The 17,173-nt window shown below is 40.0% G+C and overlaps 1 protein-coding gene across 3 annotated transcripts in view; it reads right to left on the bottom strand.

The window, feature by feature from the left end:
• Positions 1-24: 24 nt before the first annotated feature.
• The window catches only part of OIT3 (oncoprotein induced transcript 3), a 32,692-nt gene continuing 15,543 nt past the window's right edge, over positions 25-17,173 (bottom strand). For all 3 annotated transcript variants that reach the window (XM_037130562.2, XM_053664013.1, XM_037130563.2), the window contains 6 exons: positions 13,784-13,906; positions 11,407-11,529; positions 9,605-9,765; positions 7,707-8,122; positions 2,179-2,278; positions 25-772 (listed from right to left, as the gene is read on the bottom strand). In XM_037130562.2, coding sequence (XP_036986457.2) covers positions 602-772; positions 2,179-2,278; positions 7,707-8,122; positions 9,605-9,765; positions 11,407-11,529; positions 13,784-13,906 — 1,094 coding nt within the window. In that variant the 3' untranslated portion in view covers positions 25-601. The remainder of the gene's footprint in view (positions 773-2,178; positions 2,279-7,706; positions 8,123-9,604; positions 9,766-11,406; positions 11,530-13,783; positions 13,907-17,173) is intronic.

The following is a 17,173-nucleotide window of genomic DNA, read 5'->3' as shown; positions in this document are numbered from 1 at the left end:
AATTAATTTAACATTTATTCATTGAAGATATTTCACTTAAGGCAATATAAAAACATCAGAAGAAAAAATTGTGAAAGAGAAAATCCAAATAATATTTTTAGTACACACTTATATTGATGAATTTTCAAATCCCCTTAACTATTCTGTATTTGAATTGAGATTCCAGGGTATATTATTTACATATTTGAGAAGTCAGTGGGTATTTAAGCATCATTTCAAGCAACTGTTTACTTTTTTAAGTTCTTAATTTGAAATATTATACCCAACTTCTGATTTTAGTGGTATTACTGCATCCTATACAAGGTGTTTTATTGTAGAAAAGAAATGGAGGGAATGGGGTGAACTGCTTTCTGTGTGGACAGCAGAGCTTTCAGCCATAGGAGGATGAAGCCCTAAAGGGGTCCAGTGGGTGGGCAGTGAGCTGCCCTCTCTAGACCCAGTGGACCAGAATCAGAGGGAGTCGAGTCCAGGAGCATCTAGACGCACAGTATGAGGTTTGAAGGTGCCAGGGTTCTATTGTGTTGACGAATGTTCTCAGGGGGCATGGGGAGAAGGTCCAAATAGGTGGGCAGCCCAAAGACAGGTCTTGGGTGTTTGGGTCCTAGTCCTCCCAGTCGATGGTGATGGGGCCACCTGTCAGCAACTGGCTCTGCGCAGTAGCTGTGCTCCCTCCTCCTGCCTCGCGGCGCATTCGCCGGTGGCAGCCCTGGGCACAGCGAGACTGCTCCTCCAGCTTTCCACAGACAAGGACCCGGCAGTGCAGAAACACTTCCTGCAAGGACCATAATTACAATTAGCAAAAAATTGTAACAGCTATCGCTTGTGGGGCACTTTCTAGAAGCCAGATACTGCCACGTGTTTCATGTATCTTATTTCATCTAAACAACAACGCTTTGAGGTAGATGTTATCATCCTCATTTTACAGATGAGAAAACAGACAGTGGAGAGATGAGAGAACTTGCCCAAATTCACACATTAGTCAAATACATGGAGTCCCACGGGGGATTGAGAACCCCATGTCCACAACTTATGTGGTTGTTCAGGGCCAGGAGAGACCTCTGATCTACTAATGTACATCTACTAACGTGAACACCTTCGCTCCTCACATCGAGATGAGGAATACCATTGGCTCCCATACACTTCTGTGCAAAGAGGTTCTTTCTCCGAGCTTCTTCCTATAAGTAACTCCCCAAAGCATGTGGCCTAGCTGAGGAGGGAGAGCAGGATTAGCCTCGAGGTTAGCACTTGTTCTGGAGCAGTGATGTAGCTGGAAAGGACATCATCACACTTAAAAGCAGTGTGGAAAAGAGTGTTCATCTCTTAAATTTGTGTTGAAATGTTTTAACAACTCTGTTGGAAAAAAACCCTTCCAGCTTACCCTCCTCTATAAAACTGCTTATAACCTCTGTATCCATGTGTGCACATTAAAAAGTAGCATATTCCATGTGTATGTGAATTGTTATGGCAAGTTTTTCATAGCTCCTTTTTCTGTATTTCCATATTTTGACACCATTTGAATAACTACTTAATACTGCACTAATTGATATGGCTGCCCTGTGCGGGCCTTTTTTTCACTCCCCTTATAACAGCACTAGAAACACAGCCAATGAGTCTTATTTTTCTTCTTTTGCTTGATTGTTTTTGAGAATTGAAATTTTTAGGAAAAAGCATATGGTGATTTTATGGCTATTATACATATTACTAGACAACTTTCCAGAAAGTATACCAATTTATACAGCCATTGTGTAAATGTACAATGTAATTTGGCATTTTTATTCATAATTTTTATACATTAATATGCATAAAATAGTGTCACAATTGTTTTAATTGGCATTTTAAGTACGATTGTCACTGAGTATTTCAATATTTATTTTTTTCTGTGAATTTTCTGGCCATATTCTTTGCCTTGAGGTCACTACACAGGCTTTTTCAGCTGTACCTGCCCACAAGGGTTTGAAATTTGGATCATATAGCACTTTCTTTGAACAAACACAGTTATTTTATTGGGAGGGGGCAGATAGTTAGGACATTCATGAAAGCGTTAAGCTTCCAGATGGCCAGTTTTACAGTACTTTTTACAGAGGTGATGTAGGTTGTAACTGTGGGCTCGCAGGATGTAAACAAGTTGGGTATTGGGAAGGAAGGCTCAGGTGGCTGGGGGGGGGGGGCTCAGCTTACCTTGTGGTCTTTGCCCACAAACTTGAAGACGGGAACCTGGAAGTGCTTTGCGAGGTGGTCCCGTGACGTGTACTGCTTTACTGAGTCGTCTGAAACACAGCTAAAGTAGGACAGGAGAGAACGTAAGACTTGATTGTTCAAGCAGAGGTGGAAAAACAGTCCGGGCCAACGTACGTGGTCCAAGCAGAGGGAAACTGGGTGGAGGAGGCTGGGCTGCACCCAAGCTTTTTGAGAATGAAGGAAAAATGAAATTCCTCTCCGGCCCAGCTCTGCTCATGGGCACTGTCTGTCCCAGCTGTCGTTCACTGTACCCACAAACTGCCTACAAGGACCTCCAGCTAAGTCAATGTATAGAAGCATTAGCGGCAACAGCGACATTTATTTCAAAGATACCTTTTGACATAAAGGTCTCTTTGTAAGGCTGTATTTTAATTTGCAATATATTGCAGGAATTCTGCATTCTCATACTTTATTATTGGTTTGAAAAGGTTTTTGTTTAACTGGAGCTCATAAATATTTATGGATACTTAATACATAGTTACCCCTGAAGGGGATTCAAGGGCGAAAAAACCCCAATTTAGAGAGCTGCATAAAGATCCAAGTTTCTTAGCAAATAAATAACTGGTTCTATTGGGGGAAAAGTCATTCACCTCCAAATTGTTTTAATCCCTCTTTCCCAAAATTTAATACTAAGCTGTAGTTTAACAGGGTTTGGGGTTTTCATCTCAGGCCTACAGGGTTAGTTGGGGGAAAAGAAGTATTACAGATTTTCCAGTTTGAGGCCAAGGTTTAGTACTTATGAAACGTTTCCCCGTAAAGGTTAAAGGCCAAGGACCACACTGTATCATCTTTTCACCCTGAATTCTAAATGAAGTTTTTTTCTAAGCATTTTTCTTTTTATGGACACCTAATAGTTTCTGTTTACCAGGCCAGGGAAAAAGTGAGGATCAGCTATAAAGCCAGTGAAACTGGATACCTGCTCCATGTGCTAATGAACCACTTTCTAGTTCTTTACTTGCTCTTTTCCATTGAAAACTCCAACAAAAAGGTTTAGTAGTAAGGTGTCTTGACCTGTATTATTATTATCACCTTACTCTGCTGAGCCGAAGAGGATGTAAACATAGAATGCGGTTTCTGTTATTTCTTGCATTTATGCATTTATTTTCATTTTCCTTAGGCAAAATTAATTTCTGCCACCTTCCAATCATGTGCCGTGATAATTCTTGTTGTGCATCTAATCTGTGCAGCCTGTGCTGTGCAGGGCGCTGCAGAGCACAGGTGGATGAACGATATGGTCTATGAAATCGAGGAGCGTATAGTCCAGTATTTATAACAACAACACTGGTAATGCAATATCAAAATGGCACTTCCATCTAAGTGTCTCAGCATTTTAAATCTATCTAAACATAATAAGGGGTGTGGAACTTGGAATAAAAAAATAAAAAAGAACTGAGATGTGCTTACAGAGTACAATACACACTGGATTTCAAAGACTTAGCAGGAAATGTAAAATATCTCACTAGTAATTTTTTATTGACTAGATGTTAGAATGATAATATTTTGGAGAAATTGGGTTAAATAAAATATATTATCAAATTTAAATACTATCATTCTTCTTTAAAAGAGAAAATGAAGTAGAAAGCGCTGTTCCTATGCAATACATTGCAGAATAGAATGCAGAACAAACTCTGGACCCTTGGGGTGGTGTTTGCTGTGGTTAAACAATTTAGTTCTGAAAACTTCAAGTTCATGTGCTACCAGAAAGGAATGATGATAGATGGAGGATACACCAAATAAACTGATGATACGAAAGTTGCCCAATATTTGATTTTGGATTTCAATACGTTTCTTTTTCTGGAGATTAACTTTCTCATTCCAAGGCAATGGTTTGCCTTGGCATGAAATTATTTTGCATTCTTAGACCATGTATCAACTAATGCTAGAGGGAGGTGAATCAGATGTGTTAAATATCGGGGGAAACCAGCCTCATTTACATCTAAGCTGAGGACAATAAATCATCAAACAATTTATAGATGTAAGTGAACAGCATTATGTTTACTTAAGGCTCTGCACTATTATGCTAAATGCTCACTGTTTAATTCATCAGGCAAATAAATATTCAGTGATCCTCATTATGGACTCAGCATTGAGGAGGAAGGAGAAGGAAGGTTTCTAGTTCAGGTTGGAAGGAATCAGGGAAGACTTCGTGAAGGAAATAAACCTCACTGAATCTTGAAGGACCAGTACAAATTACACATGAAGAAAAGGGGAAGATTTCAGGCAGAGGCAATAGCAGGTGCAGAGCCAGGAGGGAATAAGTAACAGTAGAGTTTGGGACTTGCTCGTAGTTCCCTCTGACACGAGTGGAAACTGGGGAACTAGAAACCGGAGGGTGAGGCACAGTGAGCCAGGCTGAGAGCTGGATTTTTATCTTGAGGGATTATCTCCCATGCACCGTGACTGTAGTACCCATGACTGTCCCAGAGATGGGACTTTTTGCCTGTATTAAATGGGCTGACACAGCTGTGTTTCTAAGTTCTTGTTTCTACTTTTTAAGCATTTTAATTTATTCCACAGTTTTTTATTTTCTGCTTTGTATGTGCTGAGGGCTGGGAAATGAAATAGTACACCTTCCTAGAGCTATCTAAAAAAATGTCCTATGGGTCTGAATAATGAATATACAAACAAACTTCACACGTTTTATTGAGATTGCAGATTACATGATTCCCTGGTGAGTTATGATTACACATTTATTTTTGCAAGAGTAAATATGAGGGGCAAAAGAAAACTCTTGATGTTAGAGAAATATTCATTATTTTTGATGGTAGTGATAGTTTCACAAGTGTATACATCATAACTTACCAAACTGTACACTTTAAATATGTATATTTGTTGTATGTCAATAGTATACCGATAAGGCTCTAGAAAAAAACTAAAAAGGAACTGAAATGTACTCTCCCTCTAAAAGTAAATCAATTCTCTAATCTACTTAGCATTAAGTATATATCTAAAAAATAAATAAGTTAAAATACGATGCTTCTACTTTTTCTTTTAAAACTTTCTGGAGATTACTTTAAGAGGGCAATAAATCCAAAAGACTATATAGATCCTTGTGAGACCTATTACTGGCCATCCAAACCAGCTTAGAATGACACATTTTCCATATTCTAAAAACATGCTAAGGAGACTGACTACAGGAATCTGATGCTAGAAGGATTCCTGCTGGTAAACAATTACATTTATCAGTCAAAAGAAATCAAGAGCCATTAAAAAGTTTTCAGGTTTCTGGTCAAGATGGAGGTGTAGGTAAACACAGCTTGCCTCCTTGCACGACCACAAAAATTACAACTCAACTACAAAACAACTATCACTTAGAATTATCAGAAAATCGAGCTGTATGGGAGTTCAACAATCAAGGAATGAAGAAAGCCATGTTAATCCAGATAGGTAGAAGGGGCAGAGACGTGGAACAGGCAGTCCCACTCCCATGTGTGGTGGATAAAAATCAGGAGGGATACCTTAGGAGCAAGGAATCCCAGGCCCACACCAGACCACCCAGCCCAGGGTTCCAGTGCCGGGAATATAATTCCCCCATAACTTCTGGCTGTAAAAACCAGTGGGAGTTGGGGTGGCAGAAGAAACTGTGGGATTCTCAGGTGTCTCCTCTTACAGAGCTCACAAAGGATTTAGGACCTATGCAGACTCACTCCCTCTGGGCTCCAGCACTGGGGCAGCAGCTACAAGGGCACCGGTGGCGTAGGGGGAGAAACTGAAGTGTCTGGCATCAGGGCAAGTGCTTGGGGACAACTTCCTCTGGAACAAAACTCCAGAGGCCAGGTAGTGGCCATAGTCCCCTCTCTGAACCCTCCCCCAACAGAGCCACAGAGCAGTGACACCGTATCAGAGATTCCTTCACCCTGGTTCACAAGGGTTGCTCTGCCCTGGCGATTACCCAAGTCTCTGCCCCATACAACTTCCAGGTGCACTTTTCTACAATAGGACACACTACTAATAGAGGGGGTCAAAGCAGCTCTACCTAATACACAGAAACAAACACAGAGAGGCTCCAAAAGTAAGGAGACAAAGAAGTATTGCCCAAATGAAAGACAGAACGAAACTCCAGAAAAAGAACTAAGTAAAATGGAGATAAGCATTCTATCAGATGCAGAGTTCAAATCACTCTTTGAGTGATTAGGTTATTAGGATACTCAAGGAACTTACTGGGTACTTTAAAAGCATAAAAAAGAAACAGGCAAAAATGAAGGTTATAGTACGTGAAATAAAGAAAAAATTACAGGGTATAAACAGTGGAGGGGAAGAAGCCAAGAATCAAATCAGTGATTTAGAAAACAAGGAAGAAAAACTACTCAATAAGAATAATAATAAGAAAAAAGAATCCAAAAAACAAAACCAAAGATAGGCTAAGGAGCCTATGAGACAACTTCATATGTACCAACATTCAAATCATAGGGGTGCCAGAAGGAGAAGAGAAAGAGCAAGAAATTGAAAGCTTATTTAAAAAAATAATGAAAGAAAACATCCCCAACCTAGCAAAGGAAATAGACATACAAGTCCGAGAAGCACAGAGAGTCCCAAATAAGATAGACCTAAAGAGGAATACACCAAGATACATCATAATTAAAATGCCAATGGTTAAAGATAAGGACAGAATCTTAAAAGCAGCAAGAGAAAAGCAGATAGTTACCTACAAAGGAGTGTCCATAAACTGTCAGCTGATTTCTCAAAAGAAACTTTCAGGCTAGAAGGGACTGGCAAGAAATATTTAAAGTGATGAAAAGTAGGGACCTACAACCAAAATTACTCTATCCAGCAAAGCCATCATTTAGAATTGAAGGACAGATAAAGTGCTTCCCAGACAAGGTAAAGCTAAAGAGGTTCATCATCATCAAGACATTATTATATGAAATGTTAAAGAGATTTTTATTTAAGAAAAAGATCAAAGCGATGAACACTAAAATGACAATAAATTCACAACTCTCAACAGCTGACCCTAAAAAGCAAACTAAGCAAACAAGTAGAACAGAAGCAGAATCATAGATATGGAGACCTTTTGGAGGATTATCAATTGGGAGAGGGAAGAAGAAAATGGAGAAAAAATGTGCAGGATTAAGAAGTACAAATTAGTAGACATAGAATAGACAGGGGATGTTAAGAACAGTGTAGGAAATGGAGTAGTCAAAGAACTTAAATGCAGGCATTTATAATTCAAAATTATTATTTGGAATTATCATATTCAATATTTTAACCTCAAATCTGCTTTTTTACTTATATTCTTTTTGTCTTGATTAATGGCATCCAGGCAGTTGTCTGAGTGAGACCCCTTGCAGTCATTTTTGACTCCCTTGTCCCTCACCAGTTTTCACCTCCAAAATGTCAACAAATGGTTTCTGAACTAATTAAGAGCTCACACAAGCGCCACATTGTTTGGGGTAATTACTGAGTGTACTCGTGCACCTAGAGGTCAGTTGTGAACTGGGAGTAATAAACCCTTTAAGCAGCATAATTACCCATCCTGGATAAGGTAGTACTTCAGGATCTCGTCGATCCTGGAAGTGGGGGTGGCAAAACAGCTCTCCACCATGCTTTCTAAGCCGTTCACATGCACCAAAGGCTCAATTCCAAAGTACAGGGAGTCTCGAAGCTTGAGGGTGGGCAAAGCTTCCCGGTAAGGTTCTTCAAACTCATTGTCCTTGAAGATCTCCAGAGTGAATGGGAAGATTCCATGACTGCGGCCCATGATTTCCAGCGGGGCGTTTCGAAGGTTGGGCACATATCCTTCAGAAATGGTGTACAGCCGTGGAAACTCGCAGGTCACCGGGATCAGCAGTTTGCTGGTTCGGATGATGATGTCCCCACTGCTTCCTGGTGTCTGCTTGGGTAGGCCTGTCACAAGGTTGCTAGCCACGATCTTGTCATTCACCACCTGAGCCAGGCCAGGTACAGAGGAAAGAGATTTTACATTTGTTTCTACAAAGGTTCCCCCCCCCTTTCATAAACATAACAATCTCCAGCCCTCAAAACACATTAGTGATTTGGTTGCTGAAGCCTGAAGCATTTTAATATTTTTTTTACATACTACTTAATGGTCAACCCACACATTCCTTGGGAATATTACTCATAAAACCTGAGCTATGCAGAATTAGCAATTTCAAAGCTTTTATGTTTTAGAAAAGAACAGCTTCTGTATATTTTTTTTCTGTAATCCTAGACCTGGTGATTATGCTGCAGCATGACCTTGTGCTGAACTCATCCCATGCAGAGCTTCAGCAGTCACACTTACGCACATAATTTCCAATTCATTATATCCAGACTTGTCTGCTCTCCTGTGTGTCAGAAAGTGACTCATGGGCATTCCCAAGTCATTACCCACAGATAAAACAAACACAACTTGCCTAAACTGGGGTCACCTTCTCCTTGAATAACCCCTCCATGTCTCACCCCAAGTCTAATAGTTCTCTGATTTTGTTTTAGTCAGATTCAATAAATATTTGTTTAACCTAATGATCACGTGGGCCTCTGCATTGATCCCTGGGATCCAGATCCTCTTTCTTCCATCATCCTGCACACTTCTGATTTCACCACGACAGTACCTGCTTAACCCCAAATGCCTCCCCTGGCACACAAGACAAATCTCTGGAACTTTTCCAGTTTCCTTTCCAATATGAATTCCTGGCCTGTCAGGCTTCATTGCCCATTCACCTCAGCATAAACATAAGCTCTGGGACTTGCTCATTTGTTTCCCATCTGAAATGTCCTATCTTTTCCTCTCCACCTGTATGCAAGGTAAACCACACACAGGCTTCCGGCCCAGTGCAAGTCCTACTTGTCTGGGCTGCTCCAGTGTCTTCCCCTTTCTGGCTTCCTACAGCACCTGTCATCTAGATCATTGTCTCTTTCTTGTATTTTGTGTGTATTATCATCTCAATACTACTGAAAAATTGGAAATCTTATCTCACGTATCGCTGAGACTCCCCAGCACAGGAATGGGCACAGATTCTTGGATGAAGGTATAAATACTTTTACTTCCACCTGGTTCAATGCTTGAACTCCCCTGCTACCTCATAAATGGACCACCATCTGCCTCAGTCACTTTCTTCAAGTAAAATAATATTAGTGCTGATACACTCAGGAAAATGTCTACACAATGGGGAGAGACTGGGCTACATGAGAATAGAAATAACAGGATTTGCCTTAACTTCCTATCCTCACAGTCACTGTAGGACTGTAGTCAGACGCTCAATAATACATTTGTTAAATGAATGACATTTGATTTTTTGAAATCCATTCTTTCATATGGAAAGATTTCATCTAGAACACACACAAGCCATACTGCATACCTCTGTCAGCTCCCTCCCAAGTAACTGGCTTTTGGTCATTCCCCAAGTGTCCTTCAGGAGGAACCTACATTGACCACTGTGCCGCATGTCTTGAGGGAAAAGATGATGTTGACGTGGGTGCCATTGGACACGCCTCGGCAGGAGGTGTTGGTCAGGAAGAGCTCCAGCCCCCCGACCAGGTCCCTGGGGATGCTCACTTCAATGGTGCTGGACTTGCACAACACGGGGACTGTGGCAGAAAGGGGTTGCTGTTAGAACCGAGAAGCCTGAATGGGAAGGAGGGGAAGGAAGGCTTCTAGAAGAAATAGTTTCACCAGCATGCAATTTGAGCTTTTTGTTCTAGCCTCCAGGAAATCTATGAGGCTCAAAACAAACCGATGGATAAAACCAAGACTCCTGACTCCCAAGGCTGTGGTCGAATAATGCTCCTGAAATATGTCATTCCCCGAATGAGGAAATATTGTGTTCAAGTTTCAATTCAAGAGACATGTATTTCAAAGAATGGCTACCATAACTCCATGAACCGAAACACCCAAAGGGTTCACTTTTAGCACAAATACAATTTACTGGCAATACAGAAAAACTACTGCTTTGATACAGGCTTAAATTAGATAATGGCACTGCTTTGGCCTCCCTGTTAATTACTGCTCCATAAAACAGGTCACAAAGGCGTCAGCGCACCTAGGGAGGATTTCCAAATCGTCTTTGCACTGCTCACTAGCCATAAACCCCGACTATAAATTCCACTTTAACTTAATATAAAAAGATTGCTTTTCCTCGGCATTCCCATGTTCTTTCGAGACTCTACAAATACTGTACCCCGAAGAGAATACAGATGGGTACTATCAGAAAATATGTGAGGAGAATATCAATATTTGAGGATTTATCATACAAATTGTACAGTGAAAGTAAACCAGGGATAGTTGCTCACTAATCTTTACTGGATGAATGAATTAATGGCCTGGACAAAACTATGTCTCCAGGAAATAGTTCTCAGAGGATTGTTGATGCGAGTATTGTAAGCGTGGAGAGAGGAATCGTTCTCTAATGCTTTCAACTTGTTTCGCCACCCAATAATCTGTTAGAAAACAGAAGGACTGCAGCAGCGTCTTATACTTCTAAATGGAGTATTAGTTCTACAATTAGTGATAGAAATTAAAGAAACAAATCAAAAGGCAAAGGAACCAAATGCTACAGCAATCCCATTTTGGAGTATCCATCCAACAGAATTAAAAGAAGAATCTCAAAAAGATGTTTGCACCGTGTTCATGGCAGCACTGTTCACAGTAGTCAAGAGGTAGAAGCAACCCAAATGTCTGTCAACAAGTGACTGAATAAATAAAATGTAGCATATCCATACAATGGAATATTATCCGGCCCTATAAAGGAAGACAATCCTGTCAGATGCTGCTACACGGATGAAACTTGTGGTCCTAGGCTAAGTGAAATAAGCCAATCACAAAAAGACCAACACTGTACAGCTGGGGGAGGGGAAATGGGAGGTTTCATGGGTATAGAGGTTCAGTTTTGTGTAGTGGAAAAGTTCTGGAGATCTGCTACCCAACACTATAAATATACTCAATACTACTGAACTATACACTTGAAATTGGTTTAGATAGTAGATTTTATATTATATCTTTTTTACCACAATTTTTAAAACAGTAAAGTCAAGTCAGTTTTTTGGTAATCTTTTCTTAGGAATCTTCTCTTTTGAAGATTCCAGGATGAAGAGGTAGGGATGCATGCCACGGAAAGAGCTGGCATTTTTCAAAGCTGAGAATCTTGACACTTCCGGATAAGAAAGGTAGGGAGTTGGGGGTGGGGAGAGAAGTATGAATCAGAGCAGAGGTCAAGCCTGTGCGGTTACTACCTTGGCAGGTGTGGTTATCCTCAGATAGCACCAAGCCCCTGGGGCATTCACACTGATAGCCCCTCTCAGACACCAGGCAAGAATGACTGCAACCGCCATTGTTATTGTGGCACCCTTCAATGTCTGCAATAGAAACCACGAGAAAAGGGGGTGGTTTTATCTGGGCTTATACTTAGCCCATCACAGTATCACTGGGGCCTAATAGTCACTGGTACACATAGGAAAGCCCACAAAACATGTTTATTAAATGTTACAGCTACAAAGATCAATCTTACAACATCCACAGGTCTACCCACCTAAGCTGGTCATTTTGTAAAATGCCCTTGGATCTGGATTTGTCTGTTTTTCTCTATGTTTTGGGGAAAGAAGACCCAAGTAGCCATGCCTATTCATTTACCTGTTGTATATGGTGCCTTCTCACTATAAGGGCAGAGTTCAGTACAGTCCACAAAACCCCAAATATTTACTATTGGGCCTATACAGACAAATTTTGCTGACTCCTGTGCTAGGGGTAAGATAATAGAAGGGAGTGCTTTCAATCATCCCAGATGCTTAAGAAAAGATATCAGCTGATTTCCAGTTATAGCTACAAAAAATGATCTTCCTAAGTCATTTAATTTCTCCGAGTCTCAGTTTCAATATTTATAAAATGAAGGGTTGGACATGTTCATTCAGGTCAAAAACTGCAAAGCACAAAATAAATTGAAATTCTAAGTTGCCTTAAAGGATTTAAGTCTCTTATAAGGATGCACCAAAATGTTTAGAATGAATACATCTGGCAAGTGTGATTGAGAGTCATTTTAGTTATGTCTTTTCTTCCTCTATGATCTACGAACTTTCAAAACGAAACAATGAATACTATTAAAAATTAAAAGAGCTTTTTATTTTTAAAAAGATGCAATTATCTAACAGACTAGCTAAAGAAATAAATGTTTAGATTATCAGTACAATTTATGGATGACAAATGTGAATCTTATTCATAAAGTATAACTCATACACTTATTTTATCTTCTGCTAAAATATTTTTCAGTTATGGTTATTAGGTTTGAAAATTTAATAAGCATTAACTGTAATTTTCCAATAAAATTCTCATGAATATTTACCAAAGTTCCTTGTGTGGCATCTCATCAATATTCAAATATGCAAAGATCATTGCATAAAATAATTAAGATCTAAGGAGAATTCAGGACATTACTATTGTTCAATAAAATTTAAAGTAGTTTAATATTCTGGTTAATGGTTTCAGTTAATAATGCAAACTTTGTTCCATGGAATAAATTGTGGGTGCCAGCCGTAATTTTAACTTTTGGGGTAGGATCTTATTATTTTGAGTAAAAGTAGAATAAGTAGACTCTTGTAAGCAGTATTACAACTCTATTTTGCCACACATTCAATTATCCTGTGGGACAATCACATGTCCTCAACAACAATAATAATAATAATAAAGCCACGTATTTTCATATAATATGCCACCAGTTGGGTTTTTATCCCCTCAATTCCAAATATCATGAGATTCAGACTAAAATAGAAGTGCTCAAATTTTGGTTGTGATAATTTGCAAGATCAAAATGTGCCTTAGAGAAGGGCATAATCTAAGTTTCATATATAATAGTAAACAATTTCCATTTCAATTACTTAACATACATCACAAATTCTATTTTATTACTTAGTCGTATAAAATATATAAAGCAGTCACACTATTAGAAATAGATATTTTACTCATCTCCAAACACTGTATTAATTTTCAATAAATGCAAAGTGTAAGGGGTGGGGGTGGGGGATGGCTTCATGTAAACCAGTTTCCCAAACTGGGAAAAACATGCATCCCACCCCACTGAACCTTCTCCAGGAGAGAGACCTGGGAAGGGCCAGCTTTGAAAGCACCCGGATGGTTCTCCTCAGCAGGGAAGTTTGCTGCAAACCATCTGTGTTTCCTGCTTGGGTTACCTTGCTACCACAGGTGTGCTCCTTGGCGTCAAGGCATAGGTGTCACCTTGAAGTTAGCTACTTAGAAATGCAACATGTTCACCTGACCCCAGACATACCAAATTGGAGTCTGCAGTCGAACAAGAGCCTAGGGGATTCATGGGCACACCAGACGTTGAGAAACACGGAATACCTATTTTAATTTTCCAAGTTAAAAAGGGGGCTCTTTACCTCTTACTAAGTGCCACTTCCTCCTATGAAATCGTGGAGACAAGATTAACAGTGAATTCTATCTGCAAGCAACCTCGACGATGATGAATCCCTTCTGTCACTTTCTTACACAGCCATATTGTTACTCCTGTCTAACAGTGGGCAGTTTCAAGATCATCAAAGAATAAGCCCATGGCCTTGATCTGGCTCCCGATACGAATCCCTTCGTACCCATTCTCACCTTCACAAGTCCTGCCATCACTTCTTAGCACACGGCCAACCCCGCACTCACAGCGAAATGAGTTTTTGAGGTTTACACAGATCTCACTACAACCGCCATTGTTTAGTTCACATTCATTTACGTCTGTAGAAAAAAAAAACATGCCATTTATGTTCTGCCGAGCGACTCAGTCTTTTTACCCCCTCAGCAGAACCCCACATATTTTCACATCACACTTTCCACAGCCCAACTCCCTCCCGGAGATCCAGTATAATCACCCACTTCTATCGGCCCGAGCTCCTCAGCCCAGTTATTTTCTACCCGCCCTCTGCTGGGGTGGAGGGCACCCACCTGTTTACCAATTTCCTCCTAAGGGCAAAACTGTGGGGGAAATAAAGTTCCCTTTTTTTTAAAACCTGGGTTCACCTATTTATTTGTATTGGTGAATCTCACTTTCTCCACTGAGTTCCTGAAAGTTTTCTAAATAAATATAAACTTATAAACCAAGCTGTATTTTAAATGCATTGAATGAACTTACACTGCAGAAGAAAACATCTTCTTAATGTTTTCTTAAGTAAGTTCAAGACAAAAGTTTCAAGGCAGTCTTATGCCGTACATGAACAACTCCCTCAAAATCTCTTTTAAATATTGGAATATTCCCACATTATAATTAAACACTAATGGTTAAGTCAATTTAACAATCTGATGAAAGATAGCGACTCTTGCCTTAAAAATAAAAGCACAATTGGCCACAAATGTTTACCCCCTTCCTTCCACAAACAAAGGGAAGGAAGCTCATGAGCTGAATTTGTCATGGCTTGGATATAGGACCTAAGCCAGGGACTGGGGTTTAAACAACCATGAGATGCCAGGAAGCATGGCCCTGGGCCCAGGAGAGGAGATGGCTGGGACTAAAACGTGTCTGGGACCCTGGCAAAGGTGTCCCCACAGTGAAATGGAGCACAAGACTTTTGCTCCGAATCTTCGGGAAGCAGTAAGGAGGCTCTCTGCCTGAGGTTCTAGGAGAGAAAAAGCTGGTCCTGTCATGGTTGAAGTATTAACTTACACACTTTGCACATGGAGTGGGGATATTGAAGCTGAGAAACTGATGTAGAACTTGGCCTGTACCGGTGAAGCTTCTGTGAGGCCTGACAGAGCATCCGAAGCTGGCTGTAAAACTTCCTTCCCTAAAGCAGGTAGTAAGATTAGAGGCCACCCACCCCAATAAAACAATTACATCAGAAGATGGTTCACCATAAAGCATTAAAAATGAGGAAAATATCTATTATTAGAGGGAGTTGATAAGAAAACAAACAGGAGATAAACGGAATAATCTAGAAAAATCCGTAGCACAAGCCTTTTTAAAAATCACCATAAAGATAAAAAAAGAAGCCTAATAACCAAAATAAGGGTGTAGAAGGACAAAACAGAATTGGAAACAAGTATGTAGAACTTAAAAATATAGTCAATAAGATTAGAATCTTCAGTGGATGGTGAGAGGAGATGGCAACCATCCTGGGTGTGGCCACACCAGTGCTTGGGGCCAGGCCTCTGTGTTAAGCTTGAACTACCCTTGAGACTGATTTTTTTTATGTGTAGGGGAAATAAGCTTCTACTTATCATTGTTATTTGGGGTCTATTGTTATTTACAGCCTGACTTAGGTACTATACCCCAGCAATTCCACTTTTATAGGTGCATTCTCTAGAAAATTTCACACATGGGGTAAAGTATAATTTTTATGTTAATGGTAAGAACACACAAAACAATGCATATTGTTATAAGGTACATACATAAATAATAAAAGCATAAAAACAGGGATCAGAAGAAAATGCACTAACTTTGAAACAGTGATTCCCCCTGGAGGATGCGAGAGGAAAATGAGATGGAGTGAGATGACTTGACTTGTAAAATTTTATTTTCAAAAAGAAAGAAAAATTTAACTATAGTCAAATCTGTGTATATGTGTTTGTTATATTTTCCTATACTTTTTCTTTCTGCCTGAAAAAAAATACACAATTTAAAATAAATCATTAAAATTATATTACATTAAAAAAAACTAGGTGTATATTGATACATGCACATAAACTTAAAACTTGCCTCTAATTTTAGAGAATTCATGATCTCCCTGAAACTGATAGACCACAGTTAGGAACTGGGACTTCTCCCTGTGTATGGATAGGCAAAGACGTCCAAGATAAATTGTTAAGCAAGAAACATGGATGATGTGTATGATATTCAACCTTTGGTGTAAAAAAGGGGAGCAATAAATAAATAAATATATGTATACATATATACATGTGTGTGTGTATATATGTGTGTGTGTGTGTGTATATATATATATATATATATATATATATACATACATACTTGGGTTTTTATATCTCTCTGAAGAAAGCCTGGAAACACATGTAAGAAAATAATACAAGAGCCCTGGCTGGTGTAGCTCAGTGGATTGAGCGCAGGCCTGCGAACCAGAGGATCAAGGTTCAATTCCCAGTCAGGGCACATGCCTGGGTTGCAAGCCAGTTCCCTGCAGGCCAGTTCCCAGCAGGGGATGCACTAGAGGCAACCATACACTGATGTTTCTCTCCCTCTCTCCTTCCCCTTTAAAGATAAATAAATAAATAAATATTTTTTTAAAAATTAGGCTTTTAAGAAACAGGGAGCTATTAGTCTTTTAAAAAGATTATTAAAAAAAAGAAAGAAAATAATACAAGAGACTTCTGGGCAAGATGGAGGTGTAGGTAAACACACCTCGCCTCTGCGCACAGCAATAGCAAAAAATACTGCTACTCTACAATACAAATAAAACTCAGAATTATGAGAAAATCAAGCAGTGTGGAAGTCCAACAACCAAGGATTTAAAGAAACCACACTCATCCAGATACTTGGGAAGGGTGGAGATGTGACGAGGCGTGGAGATGGGAATGGGCAGTCCCACATCCATATGTGGTGGATTAAAAATGGAAAGGACACCTCAGGAGTGAGGGATCCCAGCCCCAGTCCAGACCACCCAGCCCAGGGTCCCAGCACCAGGAAGATAACCCTCAATACTTCTTACTGTAAAAACCAGTGGGTGTTGGGGCAGTGGAAGAAAGTGCATCCTCATGAAGGGCCTGCAATGGACTTAGGACTCATGCAGACTCACCCTAGATTCAGCACCAGGGTAACAGCTGGAAGGGGACCAGTGGTATACAAAGAAAACATAAAGTGTGAGTCCCAGGAGACAGCTCCCTCTGGGGAAAACTCCAGAGGCTAGGCAGTGGCACTGTCCTCTCTGTGAGCCTACTCACAAACAGAGCAGTGACACGGGTTGCCCTGCCCTGGAGATTACCTAAGTCTCAGCCCCATACAACTTAACAGGTACGCTAAGACAGGGAGTCAAAGCAGCTCTACCTAATACACAGAAA

The sequence above is a fragment of the Artibeus jamaicensis genome, unplaced genomic scaffold (genome assembly GCF_021234435.1).
Source record: "Artibeus jamaicensis isolate MK-2021 breed Jamaican fruit bat unplaced genomic scaffold, CSHL_Jam_final contig_332, whole genome shotgun sequence".
Lineage (NCBI taxonomy): Eukaryota > Metazoa > Chordata > Mammalia > Chiroptera > Phyllostomidae > Artibeus > Artibeus jamaicensis.
Note: the sequence above shows the minus strand (reverse complement) of the source record. Positions and strands in the feature narration are given on the sequence as shown.